The 23889-nt window shown below is 40.4% G+C and overlaps 1 protein-coding gene across 1 annotated transcript in view; it reads left to right on the top strand.

The window, feature by feature from the left end:
• Positions 1–23889, top strand: part of LOC136751424 (nectin-1) — a 62185-nt gene that overhangs the window by 4640 nt on the left and 33656 nt on the right. The window contains exons 2-4 of the mRNA XM_066707034.1: positions 7527–7609; positions 13046–13087; positions 13804–13839. Of these exons, the coding sequence (XP_066563131.1) occupies positions 7567–7609; positions 13046–13087; positions 13804–13839 (121 nt within the window). The 5' untranslated portion in view covers positions 7527–7566. The remainder of the gene's footprint in view (positions 1–7526; positions 7610–13045; positions 13088–13803; positions 13840–23889) is intronic.

Raw genomic sequence — 23889 nt, 5'->3', positions numbered from 1 at the left:
GAACAGTTTTTCACAAAGATATGTGCTTCCAAAAAGACAAATGATCCAAATGAACATTTTGGACAGTTCTCAGAAGGATGGGGGTAATTCTCTCAGAAATTGTCCAGTCATGTCTGCTTTTCTGAATTTGGCTTTGAGCTCAGTATTGCACTGTAAGTCAGTACACTCCATTTGTAGCACACTTGGGGCACTGTCCACATCATTTGAAAAGTGGTCTTTGACCATCTGAAAAATGGCAATGTGTGTCTTTAAGTCAGCAAACTGCTGGTCACAGTCTGGTTGCAGTTTCTCAATGGCAGCAGCATATTCTTCACCACTGAATGTTGTGCCCCCCTCCACAAAAGACCTGCATGCTGGGAAATGGCTAATGTTTTTCTCTGTAAACTGGGTTTTCCATAAACTCAGTTTTGTGGAGAATGCTTTGACTTTGTCAAAAGCTATGGTGACAAGAAAGGCAAGAAAATTGCAGTGTTGTGAAGCCCCGGGCAGCAGACATTATGTTGTCAAATTTAAAGCATTTGCTGCAAAGTGCCTGCTCATTAATTATGCAGTGCAAGATGATCGCGGAATCTACATTTTCCTCCTCCAGTTTTCTCTGAACAAGCGCCACGAGTCCATTTTTTGTCCATGTCATTGACAGGGCACCGTCCGTGGTTATCCCGACCAGTCTTTTCCAAGAAAGGCTAGCGTGCTCAATTGCGTCACTCAGATGCTTAAATATATCCTTGGCTGTTGTATGGTCATACATCGGACTCAAACTGAGTAACTCTTCTGTCTCTTCAACACGGCTAATAATTCCCCTGATAAACATTGCTAACTGAGCCTTGCCATTTATATCAGTGCTCTCATCAAGCGCCAAAGAGTATGTACTGAAACATTTGCTTTCTCGCGTAACTGATCATAAATGTCACCTCACTCACCATTTAACTGGCCTCGACTGCCGCATCTGATTCCTTTCTCACTTTTTGGAAGAGATTTTGCTATACCAATAAACCTTTGCTTAGCTGTGTAGCTCGGCTCTCCCTCTCATCTCCCTGGTAATTTGTAAACTGTGCCTCATATTTCATTGAGTAATGGCGCTTGAGGTTATATTCTTTGAGAATGTCAATTTTCTCCTTACAGAATAGACAGTTGGCATTTCCATTGATCAGCACAACAAAATAATATTGTCCACTTCTCTTGAAACTGTCTGTGCTCCTGATCAACTTTCCTGTTAGCTTTAGAGACATTTTCAATAATCAGAATTTTTTCCCACTTCTGAAGCAATACAACCACTACTGAAGACAAAGTAGTCCAAGGGAAAAAATGAAAACATTTTTTATTTTTATTTTTAATCGTGGGCTGGATTGCAATATAATTTGCTATCATGTGGGGGGCCAGACAAAATTGCTTGGTGGGCCGCAGGCCAGGAGTTTGAGAAGCGTGAATAAAAGTTAAATCTTGAGTTTTCCCCAACCTTCACCGCCTGTTGTGTGGTGGATCAACAGTAGCTATACACTCACCTAAAGGATTATTAGGAACACCATACTAATACTGTGTTTGACCCCCTTTCGCCTTCAGAACTGCCTTAATTCTACGTGGCATTGATTCAACAAGGTGCTGAAAGCATTCTTTAGAAATGTTGGCCCATATTGATAGGATAGCATCTTGCAGTTGATGGAGATTTGTGGGATGCACATCCAGGGCACGAAGATCCCGTTCCACCACATCCCAAAGATGCTCTATTGGGTTGAGATCTGGTGACTGTGGGGGCCAGTTTAGTACAGTGAACTCATTGTCATGTTCAAGAAACCAATTTGAAATGATTGGACCTTTGTGACATGGTGCATTATCCTGCTGGAAGTAGCCATCAGAGGATGGGTACATGGTGGTCATAAAGGGATGGACATGGTCAGAAACAATGCTCAGGTAGGCCGTGGCATTTAAACAATGCCCAATTGGCACTAAGGGGCCTAAAGTGTGCCAAGAAAACATCCCCCACACCATTACACCACCACCACCAGCCTGCACAGTGGTAACAAGGCATGATGGATCCATGTTCTCATTCTGTTTACGCCAAATTCTGACTCTACCATCTGAATGTCTCAACAGAAATCGAGACTCATCAGACCAGGCAACATTTTTCCAGTCTTCAACTGTCCAATTTTGGTGAGCTTGTGCAAATTGTAGCCTCTTTTTCCTATTTGTAGTGGAGATGAGTGGTACCCGGTGGGGTCTTCTGCGGTTGTAGCCCATCCACCTCAAGGTTGTACGTGTTGTGGCTTCACAAATGCATTGCTGCATACCTCGGTTGTAACGAGTGGTTATTTCAGTCAAAGTTGCTCTACTATCAGCTTGAATCAGTCGGCCCATTCTCCTCTGACCTCTAGCATCAACAAGGCATTTTCGCCCACAGGACTGCCGCATACTGGATGTTTTTCCCTTTTCACACCATTCTTTGTAAACCCTAGAAATGGTTGTGCGTGAAAATCCCAGTAACTGAGCAGATTGTGAAATACTCAGACCGGCCCGTCTGGCACCAACAACCATGCCACGCTCAAAATTGCTTAAATCACCTTTGATTGTCTTGTCCTTGTCTTGACCAGGACCACACCCCTAAATGCATTGAAGCAACTGCCATGTGATTGGTTGGTTAGATAATTGCATTAATGAGAAATTGAACAGGTGTTCCTAATAATCCTTTAGGTGAGTGTATAAATGTATGTTTGTATATATGTATCGCCTATATATTAAATAATTAGTTAAATTGTATAAAATGGAAAGAGAGCATTACTGTATCTTCTGTAACAATGTTGATTCAGGCTCATCCGTACTAGATGCAGTAAGAATAGATTCATGCATTGAGAGATTACAATGTAAATGGCCAAATGAAATTGTGAAAAGTGAAATGCAAACAAGTTTTAAAGTATATTCATCCTTGGTAAACGTTAGGGCTTTCAAAACAAACAACCAACAAAAATAAAAGTATGAACGTGTGGGACATGGGGGGTGGCGCGAGCTCTGACCCATTTTTTTGGGGGGGGCGCCACCCATAAAGTTTGGGAACCACTGCTTTAGGCTATACTAGGGTTTTCAGCAGACCCTCCCAGAGTCTATCTACATGCTCTGACTTTTACCCCAACCCTCCCTCTTGGAACTCTGAGCCCTTTATATATAATGGAGAAGCCCCTCATACTAGTGCATAACATTTTCAAATATGGTTACAATGTTATGTTCAAAGTTCAAATCATCATAGATAACTATACAGATAACTATATATTGTACATTCACAGTTCATTTTGTTCCAGTTTAATTCATTACAGAAGAAGAATTAAAGAAGGATAAACATACAAGTTGCAATTTCATTTCATCATCTCCCCTTTGTAATACCCAGCTTTTCTCTGGACACCTCCAATTTAATCTACCTTAATCAGGTACCTTTAAAGCAGTGCTTGTAATCCGCAACAGGGGACCCAAACTCTAAAAGAGTTGTATACTTTCACCCACACCACATTCATTTTATGAGATAAAATATGCCCCATCCCACACAGTGTACACCCTGTATGCGATGGATTATATCTATTCATAACCTGGTAAGATCATGTAGCGTAAGGTACACTTATAAATTTCAGTTCAAAGAAGTGAATTTAAGTATCACCTTATCAATAATCCTAGAATCTTTTAGAACTCAATTTCTGCAATAATTGGATGTAGACACCAATTCCAAAGATCTAAATTCTCAAATTTATTAAAAACAAAGATAAAATGTAGCACTACACTAGTTATACAAAAAGGGAAAAACTAATTAAAATTCACTCAAGATCATCAAATCACTTCTGTGACCAAATCAAAGACCATGGAATCGCATATGATAACACACAAAACGTTACACAAAATTACAAATGCATTGAGTACAATACCGGTTAGTAAGATGAAGGTGAGTCTCTCATTACTATTGTTAGTCGGACATTAACTAACTATGCAGGTTAGTATTTATGTCAAATAACTTCTTGTTATATATATCAGTCTCATTTACGTTTGGGTACCGAGAAAGATTCTATCATTTCTTGTAACCACAATTCTCCATAATTGATTACTGTTCAATGATTAAGGATAGGCAGGGCTACCTATAATCTAGTGTCTATTAACGCAGGCCCGTAGCCAGCCTAGTGGAAGGGGGGTTCTTTTTTTCAAAAAGTGGACCTTTTTGCAGTTTTTCCCCTCATTTTGTATTTAATTATGAGGTTCAAATACTTCATTTTGGTTACTTTTTATGCACTAATTTGTGCTGGATTTGCTTGTCTGCTGGTATCTTAACGAGCACGCTCTTTGATGCACCGAAAATATTTACTACAATGTTGTCAAATTGCTTACCAAGATCATGTACCACCTTTTTCAGTCCAAACACATACACACACACATGCACGCGCACACACACATGAATGGAACGCCGACACAGAGGAACACACATCACACATATTCAGGGTAAAAACATTCTGAATCGGTCACTGTAGCTAGCTAGTTCCACTGGACGGATAATTGTCAGAATTTACTGTGTTCTTCCTTGACCCATGCTACACCCCTCCGCTGAGTTTTGTGAAAATCGGTCTTATAGTTTTTGCGTAATCCTGACAGACACAGACACACACGAGTAAAAATACATTAGCTACCTTCTGCGTGGGGTTGACGACTGTTAGCTAGCTGTTAGATTAGGTAGTAAATATAACAACCTTACCCTGTTTGGCAGTGTTTTTGAACATGCGTTCAATATTCTGCGACAATGACGCTGCTGCCTGCTTTCTCTTCTGTCTCTCCTGCTCTTTTCGTCCTATACTCACTATCCAGCTGCAAGAAAATACGATATTACAGACACCTTAGTGCAATATGCATAATGTAGCAATGTTCTACAGCAGAGGTAGTCAATTATTTTGTGTCAGGGTCCAAATGTCTTGGTCAAGGTCCAGACATGGACTAAATCTGTGAATTAGTAATATACCCCGTTGCTTATATTTAGTACTTTCATTTCACAAAGTACAAAAATAAAATGGTTAAATAAATGTATATATTTGTATTAAAACGGTTTCAGACCACTTACATTTAAATTTGTTAAAGATTATTGTAGTCATATAGATAAACATAATAGAAGCTTTCAGGCATTTTGTCTCTTATTAGATTAAAGTCTATACCATTTCCCTTTGTCCCACTGTGCACTGCACAAAATTAGTGTTGAAAAATGAGGGCGAAGACGATTGAGTAATTCAGGGGGGGGGGCGTCTGGGAGTCATTTCGAAGTCAAAAAACAGCTCAATATCTCCATGAAATCATGCAGATTTGGACTCATACATATCTTTGCTTCACAACCACACATCACCAGCGGAACATCCCATATCAAGCAACATTATACATGCAAACTAGACGTGGTTCCTGGTGCTGGTCAGTCACAGATCTTTGCCGGTGTGTCTGATTGAAATGGGTTAGGAGCAGCTCTGATGTGTCGCTGCTAAATCACGCGTCTGCACTGAAATAAGCTGTGTCCACCGCTGACGTAGCAGTTTCTAGGTGAACACAAGCTGTGGCACCGTGACCCCCCGGTCGATCAGGAAAACCGAATAGCTGTTTTTGTGTTGTGTTTTTGACAAGTACGAGTGAGCAGAGACGCCAGGCAGGGAATCTGTGCGCGATCAACTCAACTAACAGCAGCTCTATACAGGACATCCCATATTAATACATATTAATCACATCCTATTGGCTATTAACCAGGAATTGCTGTGACTTGGTTCCACACAATAACAAGCACTGAGTGCAACAAACCTCTGTAACATTACATAAAAAGAAAATCTTCACTCATTCGGGCGCCCCTATGGATGGACAGCCCCCCTAGCATTTGCCTATTCCGCCGATAGGGCCAGCCCTGGCTGCGCATGTAATTCTCCTGTAAAGCATGGTATTAATGAATACAAAATAACTGACTTAAATTTTGGACCTTTGGCAGTGAGGGGGGGATCGTTCGAACTATCCGAACCCCCCCAGGCTACGGGCATGTAACGTGTATCAATTTCAGACTTAACTATTAAACAGGAATGAGAAGACATTTCTCGGCATTGACAGATTTTATTTCTAAAATTGTCAAACAAAATGGTTTAATGCAGCACACATTTATATTTAAGAAAATACTAAATGATATTACACATTCTAAAGTTTATGACTCACAGAATAATATTTCTTATTGATTTCTCAAATGTCATGAATAATAAACTCCAAACTGCTAAACTTATCTGAACTTCATTGCAGAGAGGCCTCTCTGTCTTCGGGCTCAAATAAAAACACATGGCATGTGGTCCATGTTGTTTGGAACAAAGGCAGTCCGGTTTGGCTTTGTCCAATAACTTCCACTTAAGTCGATGCACCTGGAAGTTGGGGTTTTGCGAAAGCAGAGTCTTTTCCAAACAGATTTTCCACTGGTTTGAAGGCTCCAAGGTTGTGCACAAAATCTTCTTTACAAGCAGGGTTTTCCACCATAGTTACTTGAAGACAAAGTCTTTGAGGAAAGCAGGGCCCTGTTAGTTTCCAAGGGTCAAGTTTCTTAAGACTCAATAGCTATTTAAATGACTGAATACTTTCTTATTGCAGTCAACTTGTCCAGCTGTAAAACTCCACTGATCAGATGGGTACAGGCGGGCATGCGCATTTTTAAAAGAATTCTTCGTACGGCTCAATCTCCTTCTCGCAGTTTAAATCTTCTGTTGCCGGCATAGACTTGGTTGGTTTCTGGTTTTCGGTTCTGGCAACAGAGCTACAAGTTGAGTTGTGGCAGCGGGTTACTGGTTCAGGTGAGAGAGAGATGGATGCCGTGCGCTACCCTTTATATGCCTGTTAGATCAATAGACGATTGGTTCTTGAGTTTGTGAGATTGGATTTCGGTTTCAGCCCCCAGTGTCCTATTGGAGGGGGGCTTGATTTATGACTGATGTCAATCCATGCCGTCTTTTGGAAATGCCGGTTGGCCTAGGTTCGTAGCTCTGTGTCGGGATTTCGGCTCTCGTCCACTTCAAAGAGTTTTATGACCTCCACGCCATATTCCCCAGTCGTTTTCACAGCAGGGATTCCAAGCCATTTGGCCCATTCTCTGTGCCATCCTCCCAAGAATGCCACTTTGATATAGAACAGTTCATGTGCCGATGAGCTCAGGAAATCTGATAACTTTGGGGGAGAGGTCTTCTTCAGATCGGAGCTTCAGCTCAGAGCTAGAATGCTCTATCAAAATACACTCCCCCTTAATGCTACAATCACATTTGTATTATAAACAAAACATCATCAGTTTCTTAAGTCACACAAACATAACAGGTTTGAACTTGTAGCAGTATTAGCAGTATACAGTTAAGTGATAGAAGTCATGTAAATTAAAATGTTAATTTGCAAGTCATTGTTTCAAATGAATGAGGGGTGTATTTTAATTGCAAGATAAAGACTGCCGTGGGGTGATGTCAGCTCCTTCACAGAGTGTGAACATACTGTAGTTACCTAGGTCTGTTTCTTCTTTCTGCCAGACAGGTGTCTCTCAATGACCAGCTTCTGAATGAGTCCAGAATGAAAACCATTCTGCTGTTCCTTATGTCCCTAGATTTCTCAGGTAAGAAGCTTTAATGATATACATAATGGATTGATTAGTAATAGAGCTTTTTATTGTCTTTTCACTAATATAACTTAAAGTGTAGAAAATAAAACAAAATCAAACCTCCAAGAAAACCTAACCCATTAATACCAATACACAAAGGGGGCACGTCAATTCGTCCCTGTCAATTAATCCCCTTCAATTCTTTCCATCCCGACAATTTGTCCCAGCAACAACAGGCCCCCATGACAATTCGTCCCCAAGTCAATTTGTCCCTGTGTCAGTTTGCCCCAGGTAGGCTATATAAATATATATTATAACAGTATAGCCAGCGCCACCCAGGCTAATAAATATGCGGCCAATACTGAAGGGCTGCTGGGGGGTGAAGTTGAGACGGTATAAAGTTAATTAATTACTTGTTAATTGTTGTGAGTTAATTATGTTCTGTACTATTTTGTACTTGTGTTTATTCTTCTTTTCTGTATGTCTGTTTTGTGTTTGGTTAATTGTTCAATTATTCAGGCTCTGAATAGCCACAGGCTTTTCTGCTGCAATAAGTTAGTTATTTTCCATTGCCTGACCTGCCTTCATAAAGGTGGAGCTAGTGCATGTGTAATAATAAAGAGCACTTTGCCTAACTTCAGTGTCTGACTCCTTGTTAGAATCCAGAAGGGGTCTTACAGTTACCAAAACTGTTACAATATATATATATATATATATGTATATAAACTAATCAGGACAATTGACTATGGCAGCTGTAGGCTATTTAAAAAGTGTTTCACACTAAAGCCAGTATCTCAGCTAGCATAGTGCTTAAAGTGCGCCACTGCAAGCCTGCTGTTGGGGGTTCGATTCCTGATGTGCAGATATTTCTTATGTACAGATTTTATTTTATTATTTGATATATATTATGTATATATGTACACTACCATTGAAAAGTTCAAGAACACCCCAATTTTTCCAGTTTTTATTGAAATGTAAGCAGTCCAGTGAATAACCTGAAATGGTACAAAGGTAAGTGGTAAACTGCCAGAGGTTACACAAGTTTAGGTTACCAAAAACTGAAAAATAATGTACATTTCAGAGTTATATACTGTGTTACTACACCATCTTAAGCATTATTTGGCAGTGTTATGCACAGCTCCTGTGCATAGAAGTTACACTGAAGTTCCCACAAGCTTATTCTCTTGGCTACCAGCGTGTTACATTATCAAACACATCCGATTTACAGTTTCTGTAAAAAAAGAGGGCGAATTGCGACCGGATCAAATTGTCACAGGGACAAATTGATGGGGACAAATTGTCATGGACCCCTACACAAACTAATCCTCCATTCCATGTGAGGACTGGATATCGCATGTCTCTGTTTCTTATGATGCTGTGGGATTTGGAACCCTGATGGGAGCTCATTAACTCAAATAGTTTGAAAACACTATTAGTAACAGGAATCTGAACATATACAGTGCATCTGGAAAGTATTCACAGCGCTTCACTTTTTCCACATTTTGTTACAGCCTTATTGCAAAATGGATTAAATTCATTATTTTCCTCAAAATTCTACAAACAATAATGACAACGTGAAAGAAGTTTGTTTGAAATCTTTGCAAATGTATTAAAAATAAAAAACAAAAATAGCACATAAGTATTCACAGCCTTTGCTCAATACTTTGTTGAAGCACCTTTGGCACCAATTACAACCTCAAGTCTTTTTGAGTATGATGCTACAAGCTTGATACACCTATTTTTGGGCAGTTTCTCCCATTCTTCTTTGCAGGACCTCTCAAGCTCCATCAGGTTGGATGGGGAGCATCGGTGCACAGCCATTTTCAGATCTCTCCAGAGATGTTCAATCGGGTTCAAGTCTGGGCTCTAGCTGGGCCACTCAAGGACATTCACAGAGTTGTTCTGTAGCCACTCCTTTGTTATCTTGGCTGTGTGCTTAGGGTCATTGTCCTGTTGGAAGATGAACCTTCACCCCAGTCAGAGGTCCATAGCGCTCTGGAGCAGGTTTTCATCAAGGATGTCTCTGTACATTGCTGCATTCATCTTTCCCTCGATCCTGACTAGTCTCAAAGTTCCTGCCACTGAAAAACATCCCCACAGCATGATGCTGCCACCACCATGCTTCACTGTAGGGATGGTATTGGCCAGGTGATTAGCGGTGCCTGGTTTCCTCCAGACTTGACACTTGCCATTCAGGCCAAAGAGTTCAATCTTTGTTTCATCAGGCCTGAGAGTCCTTCAGGTGCCTATTGGCAAACTCCAGGCGGGCTGTCATGTGCCTTTTACTGAGGAGTGGCTTCCGTCTGGCCACTTTACCATACAGGCCTGATTGGTGGAGTGCTGAGATGGTTGTTCTTCTGGAAGGTTCTCCTCTCTCGACAGAGACACGCTGGAGCTCCTTCAGAGTGACCATCGGGTTCTTGGTCACCTCTCTGACCAAGGCCCTTTCCCCCGATTGCTCAGTTACCGCTTTTCCACCGACAAGGAGCCGGTGCTGGAGCCGGAGCCGCTGCTCGGCCTGGGATCCAGCTGATCTTTTTGGGAACCAGCCCGCTTTTCCACCGGTTGTGGGACCGAATGCTGACGTCACTGGATGTGGGTGTTCCCAATCATGGAGTAGAAGAGAAACGGCAGTAATAATCAGCACCGAGGCGACTGCATCTTTAAACCCTATTTAACATCATAATCAAACTCATTGTAAAAAGCAAAACAAAAAATGCAAGATCACATGTAGACAAGCAGAAATGCAAATACAGCTATATGAATATGCTAAGATAACTCAGCCTTTTATTTGTATTGATTGTAGGCTAGCCTATTGATTATGGATGCGGGTGTTTTGGGGGTATTTGCGGCGCAGTCATGGGCAGATCAATAAACTGTCGGACGATCTCAGGTGATGTTAACGGTTTGATGGGAAATTGTGCTTATTGATGAAGTCTGGGATGATGGTCCCACTGTTACAATTGTCCCTGTTGCCAGACACGCAGCAATGCGCTTGTTCTGAAAGGCGCCCTGGATAAGAGCGTCTGCTAACAAATGCATAATAATAATAATAATAATTATTATTTTTTTATTATTTTTATTTCTTGGCAGATGCCCTTGTCCAGGGCGACTTACAACATAAGTGCAAACAAAGTGCAAAAATACAGAAGTACAAGGCATCAATCATTACAAATTCAACTTTGATAAAACATAGCAATTCAAGATAATACATTTTACAAATTCCAATTTACAATTTACACAAGTACAGTAAGAGACTTCCTACATCCTGGATGGTGAAAGCTAAGTGCTGTCAAGATGTAGGGTTACAGACGAGGGCTTCGGGAAAGGGAGCAAGGAGGAAAACAATCAGGAATGCAAGGAGCATAATAAAGCTGAAGTGCTATCTAGCAGGGATAGAGGAGTAATATGCTATCGGAAGAGATGCGTCTTGAGTAAGCGCCGGAATTTACCAGAGGTGCATTCCAATCAAGTTGTAGAAACATCTCAAGGATGATCAGTGGAAACAGGATGCACCTGAGCTCAATTTTGAGTGTCATGGCAAAGGCTGTGAATACTTATGTACATGTGCTTTTTAATTTTTTTATTTTTAGTAAATTTGCAAAGATTTCAACAACACTTCTTTCACGTTGTCATTATGTTTGCAGAATTTTGAGGAAAATAATTAATTTAATCCATTTTGGAATAAGGCTGTAACATAACAAAATGTGGAAAAAGTGTTTTGAAGTGCTGTGAATACTTTCCGGATGCACTATAACTACAAAACATAAGACTGACAGCTCTGTAGAATTGCAGGCAGACACAGAGCAAATCCTAAAACCAGGATTAGATTACTCCTTTGCAACAACAGAACAACAAGAATACATATTTGCTTGAAAGTCCCCAGTCAGTCATCTACATCAACACAAAAACATGTAATTGGTACCATATTCCCAAGGCATGACTTTTCCATTAAGACTGCATTTAAACAGTGTTTTTGGATCCCTTGGTATGTTAGCAGGACTGCTTTTCTTATCTCAGCTTATCCATTCTTATAATTATGTGTAATAAATGAGCAGCTGCTTCTCCTTCCCTTTGCCCTGCTTTGATAAATTAAATAAAGATAGTACAGTGCTTCAGATGGTAAACATGGTGATAACATTCATTGTCATTCTCTGCCTGCATCTCTAGAAGTCTGGCTAAATTCTACTTCAGGCTTTCTCTGTTTCTTTCCTAACCCCAAATTAAGTAGTTTCTCTTTCCCATGCCTTGTCTGGTCAGTAGCTGGTTGTACAAAATAACTGCCTCACTGCAGCCCAGAGAGTCCTACAGTTCAATGGTGGATGAAATGGTTTTCCTGCATGAAAAGCACTGTGGAGATTGAAAGTGATGATCATGAATTTTGTAATTATTATTATTATTATTATTATTAGTGTTGTTGTTGTTGTTGTTGTTGTTGTTGTTGTTATATGCCAATGGGACATTTTAGGAATGGGTGGTAGTTACATTGGTATTATTCTAGTGGCATTAATTCTGAAGTTACAAAGTCTTGAGTTTGGACCCAGAGTATATTCAGGTGTCCCTTTGTGCAAGAGCGAGTTTTTCTTCAGTCCTGCCTTTGCCATTGGTTGCATTGTAGTTCCCAGGAGGCAGCATATGATTGGCCAATCATTAATAAAGGGACAAGCTGATGGGAGGTAACTTGGTTCCCCATAGTCGAACGAAAGCAATGAATTTTCAAGCACCTGCAGTCTCGGGTGTTGTTATGTAAATAATTGGAACATCTAAATTATTTAAAAAAAAGTGAGTGATGTAGAGGCTTTAAAGCCAATTAGTCATTGTACTGAGCCAGTGGGTTAGATTTAAGTGGGTATCTTGGTTGGTATTGTTATACTGAAGAGTTAGGCAGTGTGTGTTACATATCAAACCCTAAGGATGAACAAAAGCCCGGAGGACCTGGGCAGGTGGTAGTTGGCTTCTTCACACAACTAGCCAGAGACATCCACCTGTATCACACTATATAGTCTCGTCTTTTATGATCTGTTACCATTGTTTATCAATTTTACAGATACCAAAGTGACTCACAAAGTGACTTACAAGAAAACAATATAATATACACCACTAGATTTAGTGTGTTTGTATGCATAAAGTGTAACACATTATTACAGCAAAAAGTGTCCTTAAACAATAAGTAATGTAGGAGGGAGATATACAGGGTAGTGTAGCAGTCACTCCATGTGTCTCCCTGTATTCCCTGCCATTAATTTAAATGACGTGCTGGAAATATTTAAAGATATTTCACATTTTATTCGAAGTGGTGCTCTCAATTCAAGCTACAGTTGAGTTACTGAACTAAGCATTCATTATTTGTTTTTTGAGATGGCTGCCATGCAGTTTGTTATTATAGCATTTGTACAAACAAATACATCTTTAACTGGGCTTTTTTTTTCTTTCAATTGTGTTTATTTACAGTGTATCACCTTAAAATCAATCCAGTAACCTCAGTCACCAAAGGTAAGGTCTTATTTTCATATCAATTAAAGCTAAAGAATAATTTGTTGTTTCAGCTGAAAAATTAGCTGTAGAGGAAATTCAGTTTGGATACGGGGTGGCACCACCCTACTTACTGAATTGAATGAATGCTCTTTTTTGTGCTGTGGTCTGTAGTTTTCATATATTTTTGCCCCAAGATAAAACATGTTTCATGACTTTGTAGAATTCATTATTGTGTAACTACATTCAGAGGGACTGTTCCAATGTTTGATACTTTTCTGTAATCAATAAACCTAATTACCTTTGTTTAATAACGTATGCATGAAATGGTATTATATATAAACATTAAAAAATAACCCATGCTAGCAGAATACTCAGCAGTACAATGTACATTTAAAACTTGTATGTGGTTTCAATAGATTAAATACAGTTACATTCTTTATAATACATTATATATTGTATTTTCAGTTTACATTACTTTAAGTACAATGGAATCACTTAATGCAATTAAGTTTCTTTCCATTTTCAAATATCTTGGTTTCTAACCTGTACAGAGTTAGCATTAATTCTTAAACTGTTTTTTAAGCTTGTATTCATTGACACTGATTCAATAAGACCCCCCATTGAAAACATACATTTAAATATAAATTAATAATTCTTTTTCAGTTTCATTGTGTTTTACAGGTTTATATGGCTCTTTTTTCACTATATACAATTACATTTTTCTTAAATTGCAGATGTTTTCTATCCTGAAGCCATCAAGATCCTGAAAAGTAAGACATTAATGCAAGGAACTTTTTTTACATTTTACACAATTTTAAATGTATTCAGTCTGAGTAAGGATTCAAAATACCAATTGTTATATTTTGTGTCAGCCTTGTGCCTTGTCTCAGACCGAGCAGATATTTTTGTCTTTCATAATTATTTGCATCTCACCACAGTGATATTATTCCACCAGAGATAATAGGTAAAGTCAAATCTGTGGGCACACAATTTCCTGTGCTGTTGGAGAGAGGGATTTGCATGTATTGTTGTGTATGATTCAAGTTGAAAAGCAATAAACTTTTCCTCTGTGAGCTGTATACCAGTACTGGAAAATACCTATCTGCACCGATCAGCCATAACATTATGACCACTGACAGGTAAAGTGACTAACACTGATAATCTCGTAATCATGGCACCTGGCAGTGGGTGGGATATATTAGGCAGCAAGTGAACATTTTGTCCTCAAAATTGATGTGTTAAAAGCAGGAAAAATGGGCAAGCGTAAGGCTCTGAGCAACTTTGACGAGGGCCAAATTGTGATGGCTAGACGACTGTGTCAGAGCATCTCCAAAACTGCAGCTCTTGTGGGGTGTTCCTGGTCTGCAGTGGTCAGTACCTATCAAAAGTGGTCCAAGGAAGGAAAAGCGGTGAACCGGCAACAGGGTCATGGGCGGCCAAGGCTCATTGATGCACGTGGGGAGAGAAGGCTGGCCCGTGTGGTCCGTTCCAACAGACGAGCTACTGTAGTTCAGATTGCTGAAAAAGTTAATGCTGGCTCTGATAGAAAGGTGTCAGAACACACAGTGCATTGCAGTTTGTTGCGTATGGGGCTGCGTAGCTGCAGACCAGTCAGGGTGCCCATGCTGACCCCTGTCCACTGCCAAAAATGCCTACAATGGGCACGTGAGCCTCAGAACTGGACCACGGAGCAATGGAAGAAGATGGCCTGGTCTGATGAATCACGAGTTCAAGGTGTTGACTTGGCCTCCAAATTCCCCAGATCTCAATCGAATCAAGCATCTGTGGGATGTGCTGGACAAACAAGTCCGATCCATGGAGGCCCCACCTCGCAACTTATAAGACTTAAAGGATCTGCTGCTAATGTCTTGGTGCCAGATACCACAGCACACCTAGAGGTCTAGTGGAGTCCATACCTCGACAGGTCAGGGCTGTTTTTGCGGCAAAAAGGGCACCTACACAATGTTCGGCAGGTGCTCATAATGTTATGGCTGATTGGTGTATGTATCAAACAAAAAATCCTATCATTTCTGGGGATGAGTTCTTGTGACTTAGAAATATCTTCAAAACCACTTATCCTGGTGAGGGTCACGGGGAAGCCAAAGCCGATCCGGGCAGGCAGGAATACACCCAGGATGGGACACCAGTCCATCATCGGGCAACACACACACCCACATACAGGGCAATTTAGAGAAGCCAATTAACCTGACCCGCATGTCTTTGGATGGTGGGAGGAAACCAGAGTGCCAGGAGACAGGCACCCCAAGCCGGAACTCAAACCCAGGACCCTGGAACTGTGAGGCAGCAGTGCTAACCACCATGCCGACCACACTTAATTCTCATTAAATATATAATCTAAATATTTTCTGAACATCTTACTGGCATAGTGTACCTGAAGGGAAACTTGTAGGAAATGGGTTTAACAAATCAATTGAAAGGTGAACGTGTACAATGTGTTCTCTTCATTTTGCATATATTATTTGTTTAATGGGTTGTTGATGTGTGCCTAGCAGTTTTCATGCTGCATATTATAGTGTTTCTGCCGATGGTGTCACTGGATGATGAACGAATCAGGGAGGATAGGGAAAGCTTTTGTTCATAGGTTGTCATCAGGCGTTTAGGTGAAGACTGCCAACTAACATAATTGAATCAAAGTTTGAAATCAGAGCTTCAAAGAGGCAATCAAAATCAGACTTGGGGATGTTTTTTTGATTTTTTATTATTCTTTATATCTACAACCAAAACATCACCTTATGTCTTTTTGGCAGGGGAGGTAAAGAACGTTGCTGACCTTTATGGTCTACGTATCTTGAATATTCGGTTGCATGGAAAGTAACACAAACAATAAAATAGGTGTAGGTGGACAGGTGGAAGGAAATGGAGCAGGTGCAGCTGCAGCTGCCTCTCTTAAACTAATTAAGCCAACTGTAAAATGACAGTTAAGGGAACCTTTGGTAAAGGTTGAATGCATTTTATGTCAGTGCTTCTCATTCTGTGGGAACAAACCCAAGTTCAGGGTGAACTCCTGTCTTGGGTTAATGCTCCACAAATACTCCACAGACAAAACAATTCACCACTGACATACATTTAATTACTTGGAGGCACAGAGCTTTAGTTTTAATCACAAATCCCATTGCTTTTACCAAATACTAATAGTAATAATTGTAATTAAAATAATGCTTTACAGCATTGTATTAATTTATAAGTTTGTAATCCAGAAAACACCTGCTGCTTTCTATCCTTATCTTATTTTACAGACAGATAAGTAAAAGGTAAACAGGTCATTGTTTTGCACCATGGACAACTGCAATGTGGTACAATAAAGTTGTAAAACATACCGTATTACTCAAATTAAAGGTATTGCCTGACAAGGAATCTAAAAGGCTTATTTGCAGTTGCTCAATTAAATACTGCCCCACCACAGCCATTGTGTATAATGCTATATACTGTACAATTGTTTCACCATGAATGAATATGGCTTTACAAAGACATTGTTGCACATGTGCCATTTAACTACGAATGCTGCAACCTGTCCATGCTGCGGGACCAAACACAGCTCTGGCACAATGTCGTGACATGAAAAATGTAACCTGTGTGACTAATGACAATGCTCTGGCAAACAGCGTGGCTGTGGAAAATGAGTAGCAGGTTGATTTATCAAGTGAAAAAGATATGAATATGAATGCAACTCATGTGTAGGCTACTGTTTCAACTACTGATCAATTCAAAATTAATCAAACCAACTACCCATGACAAATGAAAATGACAAATTATGGAGAAATCGAATCTCAGTTGCATGACTTGTCAAAAGGTAAACTCATTGGGTCCAGAAAAAACATCCAGCATGAAGCTGGCTAAAGAGTGTGTAACATGCACTGTGCCGACCATCGTCAATGCTCAGTCTTAACAAATATCCACCACAGCCAGAGTTTTATGCACAACTTTCAAAGAGGTTAAACATTATAGACCAGCTTATGGTTTTGACCATGAAATTGATTGTCAAGAATTAAATAGGGTTATCTTGGGATTAATTTTACATTCCAATGTTGCATGCTCAAACATTCAACACATTACTTCAGAAATGAGGAGACAGATGTTTGAGAAGATTGGATAGGACAGTGTCCTCCTAAAATCAGCCTAATGCTAGATAAGGCTACTAGTTTGAACAAAAATGTGCCTTCAGTTAGCTAAAATGTGGGCACCTACAAATATTTTTGTTGAATTAGATGATCTTACTGCTGAGGGACTTGTACATTTGTACGTTTTTTGTCTGCACTAGACACAGTGTGAGAGAACTTTCTCGCCATATGAGAGCCTCCGAACCCCCTCACTGATTGGTTTGTTTTGATTTCTCAGCCTAATGATGGCTTGCTTCACTCACAGTGGCAGCTCTTTGGATTTCATATTGAGGGTTAACAGCAACAGATTCCAATTGCAAATGCCACACTTGAAATCAAATCTAGGCCTTTTATCTGCTTACCTGTAATTGAACTAATGAGGGAATAACACACACCTGGTCATGGAACAGCTTAGACAGCTGAGCAGCCAATTGTCCAATTACTTTTGAGACCCTAAAATTGGGGACCACATATAAAAATGGGTGTAATTCCTACACCGTTCACCCAATTTAGATGTAGCTATGGTTAAATTAAAGATGAATCTATTGTGGTGGCGTACAGAGCCAAAATTATGTCAAAATGATGTCACTGTCCAAATATTTATGGACCTAACTGTATCATCGTTTGGAGGCACAGAACCGGTGGGCTAAAGTATGCCATGTGCAGTGCCTGGGTGCTGAGAGAAGTCAGGCTGAAGCAAGTTAATGCTGGCTTCTGGATGGGCCAGCGTAGGTTAAAGCAGGGGTTCCCAAACTGACCCAGGGACCCCTTTGCTGCACAGATTATGGCTGAGGACCACCACCAACCAAAGGATGGCGGTGAGGGTGGGGGGGGTGCCGACAGTAAAAGCTTACAAGGGTGGTGGGGGGGGGTGCTGATGGTAAAAACTTAGGGGGGTTGAGGGGGTTGGTGACGGTAACCTGTGGGTCACGGACCCCATTTTGGGAACCTCTGGGTTAAAGCAATGTTTGTATGCCATCTAGTGGGGAGTTGCGGTACTTGTTCCATACACTACAATGGGAGGCTATATCGTGAAGGCTCAATGCATATGCCTTTGTTTACGGGAACTACAGAGGTGGCCCCTACTCACCCCGACTGCGTAACATTTTCTTATACCTGCCGCTTCGATGCATGTAGAATCGTGAGGATTTGGTGCCATTTTCCTTATTATTAAATAATTGATCCCTGCCTTATTTGTTAATTGATGCACTTTCTTCTTGTTTCCTTGGCTCATTAGTTCCCAGTATTTACCTATCCACAAGAAAGGAGACAAAACTGAGCCAGGAAATTACAGACCAATCAGTCTCATCTGCTTTAAAAAAATATTAGACGGATAATAGAGGAGCATCTTAATGAAAACCATATTCTTGGTGATCGTTAACATGGGTTTAGATGAGGCAGATCATGTCTTACTAATTTGAGTTTTTTGAACATGCAACTGCAGCTGTAGGTCACGTGAAATCAATCAATCAATCAATAAATTAATTTTTATTTGTATAGCACCCTTCGCAGGGTAGCCACAGAGCCCTTTACAGACTGGTAAACATACAACAAACGTCCAGCAAAATAAAATACATAAATACAATAAAATAAAATATAGACCTGTAAACATTTTACATGATCTAGAATAAAGTGAGTGAACATTTAAGTAAATAAACCATTTAGGCATGGAGGAGAGAAAAACAAAAACCTCCTATGGATGGCATGTAGGAGAAAATGAATCTCTGGGGGTCCACGGCTTAGGGCTTAGGGCCTAGGCCTAATGGTTGCCTCCCCTCCAGGCAGTATAGTTATTATAGCAGCAAGGAGATCAGAAATGTCTTTATCGGTGCTGCTGGCTGTGGTCTTCCCTCTGGAGGAGGCCTCTCGCTGGCCATCGGGGGTGGGGTGCCTCTGGGGTGGGTTGTGCCTCATCAGACTTCCATGGTGGGGGATGAGGTGCCTTGTTGGACCCTCGGAGGGGGCTGTTGCTGGAAGACCAGAAGGCAGTCGTGCTCAGATACTGGTCATGCAGTGCAGGACATTTCCAACGACAGTTGTGCAATTGCATGTCCATGGCACACTTGGGGCACTATGGGCTAGAAAAACAGAGACTAAACAGATGAGTCTTCAGCCGTGATTTAAAGGCTAAGACAGAGGGGACATCTCTTACATTGGCTGGAAGATCATTCCACAGCTTCGGGGTCCTATAACTGAATGCTTTATCACCTGCGGTTTTCTTGTGTATTTTAGGGAGCGCTAAGTAACCGGCTTCCTGTGATCTCAATGGCTGACCTGGAGTGTATTCGATAAGGTAGGGAGGTGCCAGTCCCTTTAGTGCTTTAAATGTTAATAAGAGAACTTTAAAGTCTATCCTGTAGTGCACGGGCAGCCAGTGAAGAGAAGCCAATACTGGAGTGACGTGTTAGGATTCTTGCAGCAGCATTTTGGACTAACTGAAGTGCAGAAATAGCTCTGTTTGTGCTGCCTGACAGAATGGCATTACAGTAATCCAATCTAGATTGTGTGTATCAATTTCTCAGTGTCCTGTAATGAGAGGAATTGTCTTAGTCTAGCAATGTTTCTAAGAACATAAAGAGCATAAGAAAGTTTACAAACGAGAGGGGGCCATTCGACCCATCGTGCTCGTTTGGTGTTCATTAATATCTAAGTGATCCAAGGATCCTATCCAGACTATTTTTAAATGTTCCCAAACTTTCAGCTTCAACCACATCGCTGGGTAGTTTATTCCAGATTGCGACTACTCTCTGTGTAAAGAAGTGTCTCCTGTTTTCCGTTTTGAATGCCTTGAAGCCCAATTTCCATTTGTGTCCCCGGGTGCGTGTGTCCCTGCTGATCTGGAAAAGCTCCTCTGGTTTGATGTGGTCAATGCCTTTCATGATTTTGAAGACTTGGATCAAGTCCCCACGTAGTCTCCTCTGTTCCAGGGTGAAAAGGTTCAGTTCCCACAGTCTCTCCGAGTAGGACTTTCCCTTCAGACCTGGAATAAGTCTGGTTGCTCTCCTCTGAACTGCCTCTAAAGCAGCAATATCCTTCTTGAAGTGTGGTGCCCAGAACTGTACACAGTATCCAGATGAGGTCTAACTAGTGCATTGTACAGTCTTAACATTACTTCCCTTGTTTTAAATTCAACACTTCTTGACAATATACCCTAGCATTCTGTTTGCCTTTTTTATTGCTTCCCCACATTGCTTGGATGGAGAAAGTGAGGAGTCCACATAGACTCCTAGGTCTTTCTCATGCGTTACTTCATCTAGATCTGTACCTCCCATAGTGTAATTATAGTGGACATTTTTGTTACCTGCATGTATTACCTTGCACTTGTCCACATTGAATTTCATTTGCCAGGTGTCAGCCCACAACTGAATATTATCTAAGTCCCTCTGAATAGCCTGTGCTGCCAAAATTGTATCTGCTGAGCCACCTATTTTAGTATCATCTGCAAATTTGACAAGTTTGCTAACTATCCCAGAGTCCAGATCATTAATATAGATTAGAAAAAGTAAAGGCCCTAGTACTGATCCCTGTGGAACTCCACTAACAACCTCACTCCAGTTAGAAGTGACTCCTCTAATCGACACCCTCTGTTTCCTATACATCAACCAGTTCATAATCTGTCTAATTAAATTACCCTGAATGCCTACAGCTTCCAATTTGAGCATCAGTCTTTGGTGTGGAACCTTATCAAAAGCTTTTTGGAAGTCTAAGTATATCATATCATATGCTTTCACATGATCTACAGCTGCAGTTGCATGTTCAATTTTTTTTAAATAAATTAGTAAGACATGATCTGCCTTGTCTAAACCCATGTTGACTATCTCCAAGAATATGGTTTTCATTGAGATGCTCCTCTATTTTCTGTCTAATCATTTTTTCCAACATTTTACAGGTGATGCAGGTGAGACTGATTGGTCTGTAATTTCCTGGCTCAGTTTTGTCCCCTTTCTTGTGGATTGGTATGACATTGGCACATCCCCTGTTCTAAGTGTCATTTGGAATAATCGAGTTAGCGGCCTATACATAATTTCCCTCATTTCTTTAAGTACTGTTGGACATATCCCATCTGGCCCAGGTGATTTGTTTGTTTTTAATTCTGCTAGTTCCTTTAGTACCTCCTCCTCATTCATCCTGATCTCTCTTAGGGTTTGACTGGACTGATGTCATCTGTTTTTTCTTTTGTAAAAACCTCTGTGAAATACTCATTTAGAATATTTGCCACATCTTGTTCGTTTTCCAAGATACCTCCATTTTTGCCCTTTATCTGTTTCACCTCCTCCTTTATTGACCGCTTGCTGTTGTAATATTGAAAAAAGCTCTTTGCATTGGTTTTAGCTCCAAGAGCTATGTTTCTTTCTATTTCCCTCTTTGCTTTCCTGATCCCTTTCTTAAGATCTCTTTGCAGAGGAAGGAAGCTGGAGGAAGCTGGAGGAAGGAAGATCTCGACACATTCTGAATGTGTGATTCAAAGGATAGATTATGATCACAGATGACACCCAGGGGAGAAATTAAAGTTATCATTACTCAGTTTTGTTAGTGCATGATGAACAGTTCAATTTTTGTCTCCTAAAATTATGACTTCTGTTTTGTCAGAATTAAGCATAAGAATTTTTTTTGTCATCCATGTTTTAATCTGAGACAGACAGCAGATTAGTTTTTTTAGGTCTAAGGTATTCGGATTTACTAACAGATATAATTGTGTGTCATGTGCGTAACTGTGAAAGTTAATATTATGTCGTCGAATGATATCACCTAAAGGGAGCATGTACAATGAAAAAAGTATAGGTCCAAGGACTGAGCCCTGTGGGACTCCGTACTTAACCTCAGTTAAATTTGAGTGGTTCTTGTTAATCTGTACATATTGGAGTCTGTTTGACAGATATGATTTAAACCATGACAGCACATTGCGAGATAGGCCAATACGGTTTTCTAAGCAGTTTATCAAGATTTTGTGGTCGATTGTGTCAAAAGCCGCACTTAAGTCTAATAAAATAATTACACTGGCGTGCCCTACGTCGGAGGACTGAAACACGTCATTCAATATTTTTAACAGGGCTGTTTCTGTACTATGGTCAGAACGGAAGCCTGATTGGAATTTTTCATAAAAAAAAAAGCATATGATAAAAAAGCATATGATATGAAAGCATATGATATGATATACTTAGATTTTCAGAAAGCTATCGATAAGGTTCCACACCAAAGACTGATCCTAAAATTGGAAGCTGTAGGTATTCAGTGTAATATAAGTAGATGGATTATGAACTGGTTGATGTATAGGAAACGGAGGGTGTCGATAAGAGAAGTTGCTTTTAACTGGAGCGACCACCAGAGGGGAGTGAGGGAAGACACCCAAAAATTAAGGGTCTGAAGTGCAAGTGCAGATCTTTTCCAAAGACAACCATGGACTGTCACTACCACTTCCTGTGGTGTATTTAATAAAGTATTCAATGTCATGCCATTTCTGGGTCTCTTTATTTCAATAATCAATACTGCCTTTATCTTGCAACATTTGGTTTTCCACCGTCGCCATTTTGTTTGCCTGCCTTTGGCTTTGGATTTTCTGCCCTTGTTTTTTTAAACAACCTTGTATGTGTTTCTCTTTTCTTGACCCAGACTGCACAGCCTATGCCCTCATTCTCCACCATATGTGACAGGTTGGGAGGCCTGTTGCAAAAAGGGCCAAGAAAACACACTGGTCTGTTTGAGGTTTCCTTTTATAGAGGAAGTGGTGGGTGGGGCTATTGCCATTAGGAGCCCCGCTGGCTTCTGGGGTTTTGTGGTCTCCTCCACTAAAAGATCCACCCTGACGCCGGCCATGCCCTGCACACCGTCACAATATTGATCAAATTATTTTCTCTTCAGGCTAATGGAGTGATTTCCTTTCAATAGCGTATGGTTTCTTCCAAATGCACTCCATACATTTTTTACTCTTCTTTTGATTATAATATCTCCGTCTCCTCTGATTTGTTGTCTGAGTTAGGCATAACCTTTGATCTTCAATTTTCTCAGAAAATTATGTTAAACATATTAATTTTAAGTCTAGTTTGAATTTAAAGCTGAAGATTTAAAGCTTCAAGTGATTTTTCAATGATGACGATGTCGTCAGTAAGTCCAGTTGTTAAAATTAGCTCTGTTTATCTGGACTCTTTTTTTTCTTCATCTTGAACATTTCTTCAAAATTTTTATCTTATGAACACCAGTTTTCAAGTCTTTCCACAGATGCTCAATAGGATTCAAGTGAGGACTTTGATCAGGCCACTCAAGGACATTCACTTTCTTATTCTAAAGATACTCCAGTGTAGCTTTGGCCTTCTCCATTGATTCATTGTCCGGCTTTTTAAGTCTTTACCAGACTGAAACATATTTTCCTCTATTACTTGCCTGTACTTTGCTTCGTCAATTTATCCTTCAATCCTAACAAACTTTCCAGTCTCTGCTGAGGAGAAGCATCCCTGTAGCATGAAGCTGCAACCACCATGCTTGATTGTAGAGATGGTTTTGACTGGGAGATGTGCTGTATTGGGTCTGCTTGGCATTTAGACTAACAAGTTTCAATTTGGTCTCATCTGACCACAACATCTTTTACCACATTTTGTCTGGATCATTCAGGTGTTTTGAGATGGCTTAATTTTTTTAATTCTATTTTGCCACCCTACCATCCCGGCTAATTTTGTGAAGTGTTCTGGATATTGGTGACTGATGCAC

This window comes from Amia ocellicauda, chromosome 6, assembly GCF_036373705.1.
Source record: "Amia ocellicauda isolate fAmiCal2 chromosome 6, fAmiCal2.hap1, whole genome shotgun sequence".
In the NCBI taxonomy this organism is placed as follows: domain Eukaryota; kingdom Metazoa; phylum Chordata; class Actinopteri; order Amiiformes; family Amiidae; genus Amia; species Amia ocellicauda.
Note: the sequence above shows the minus strand (reverse complement) of the source record. Positions and strands in the feature narration are given on the sequence as shown.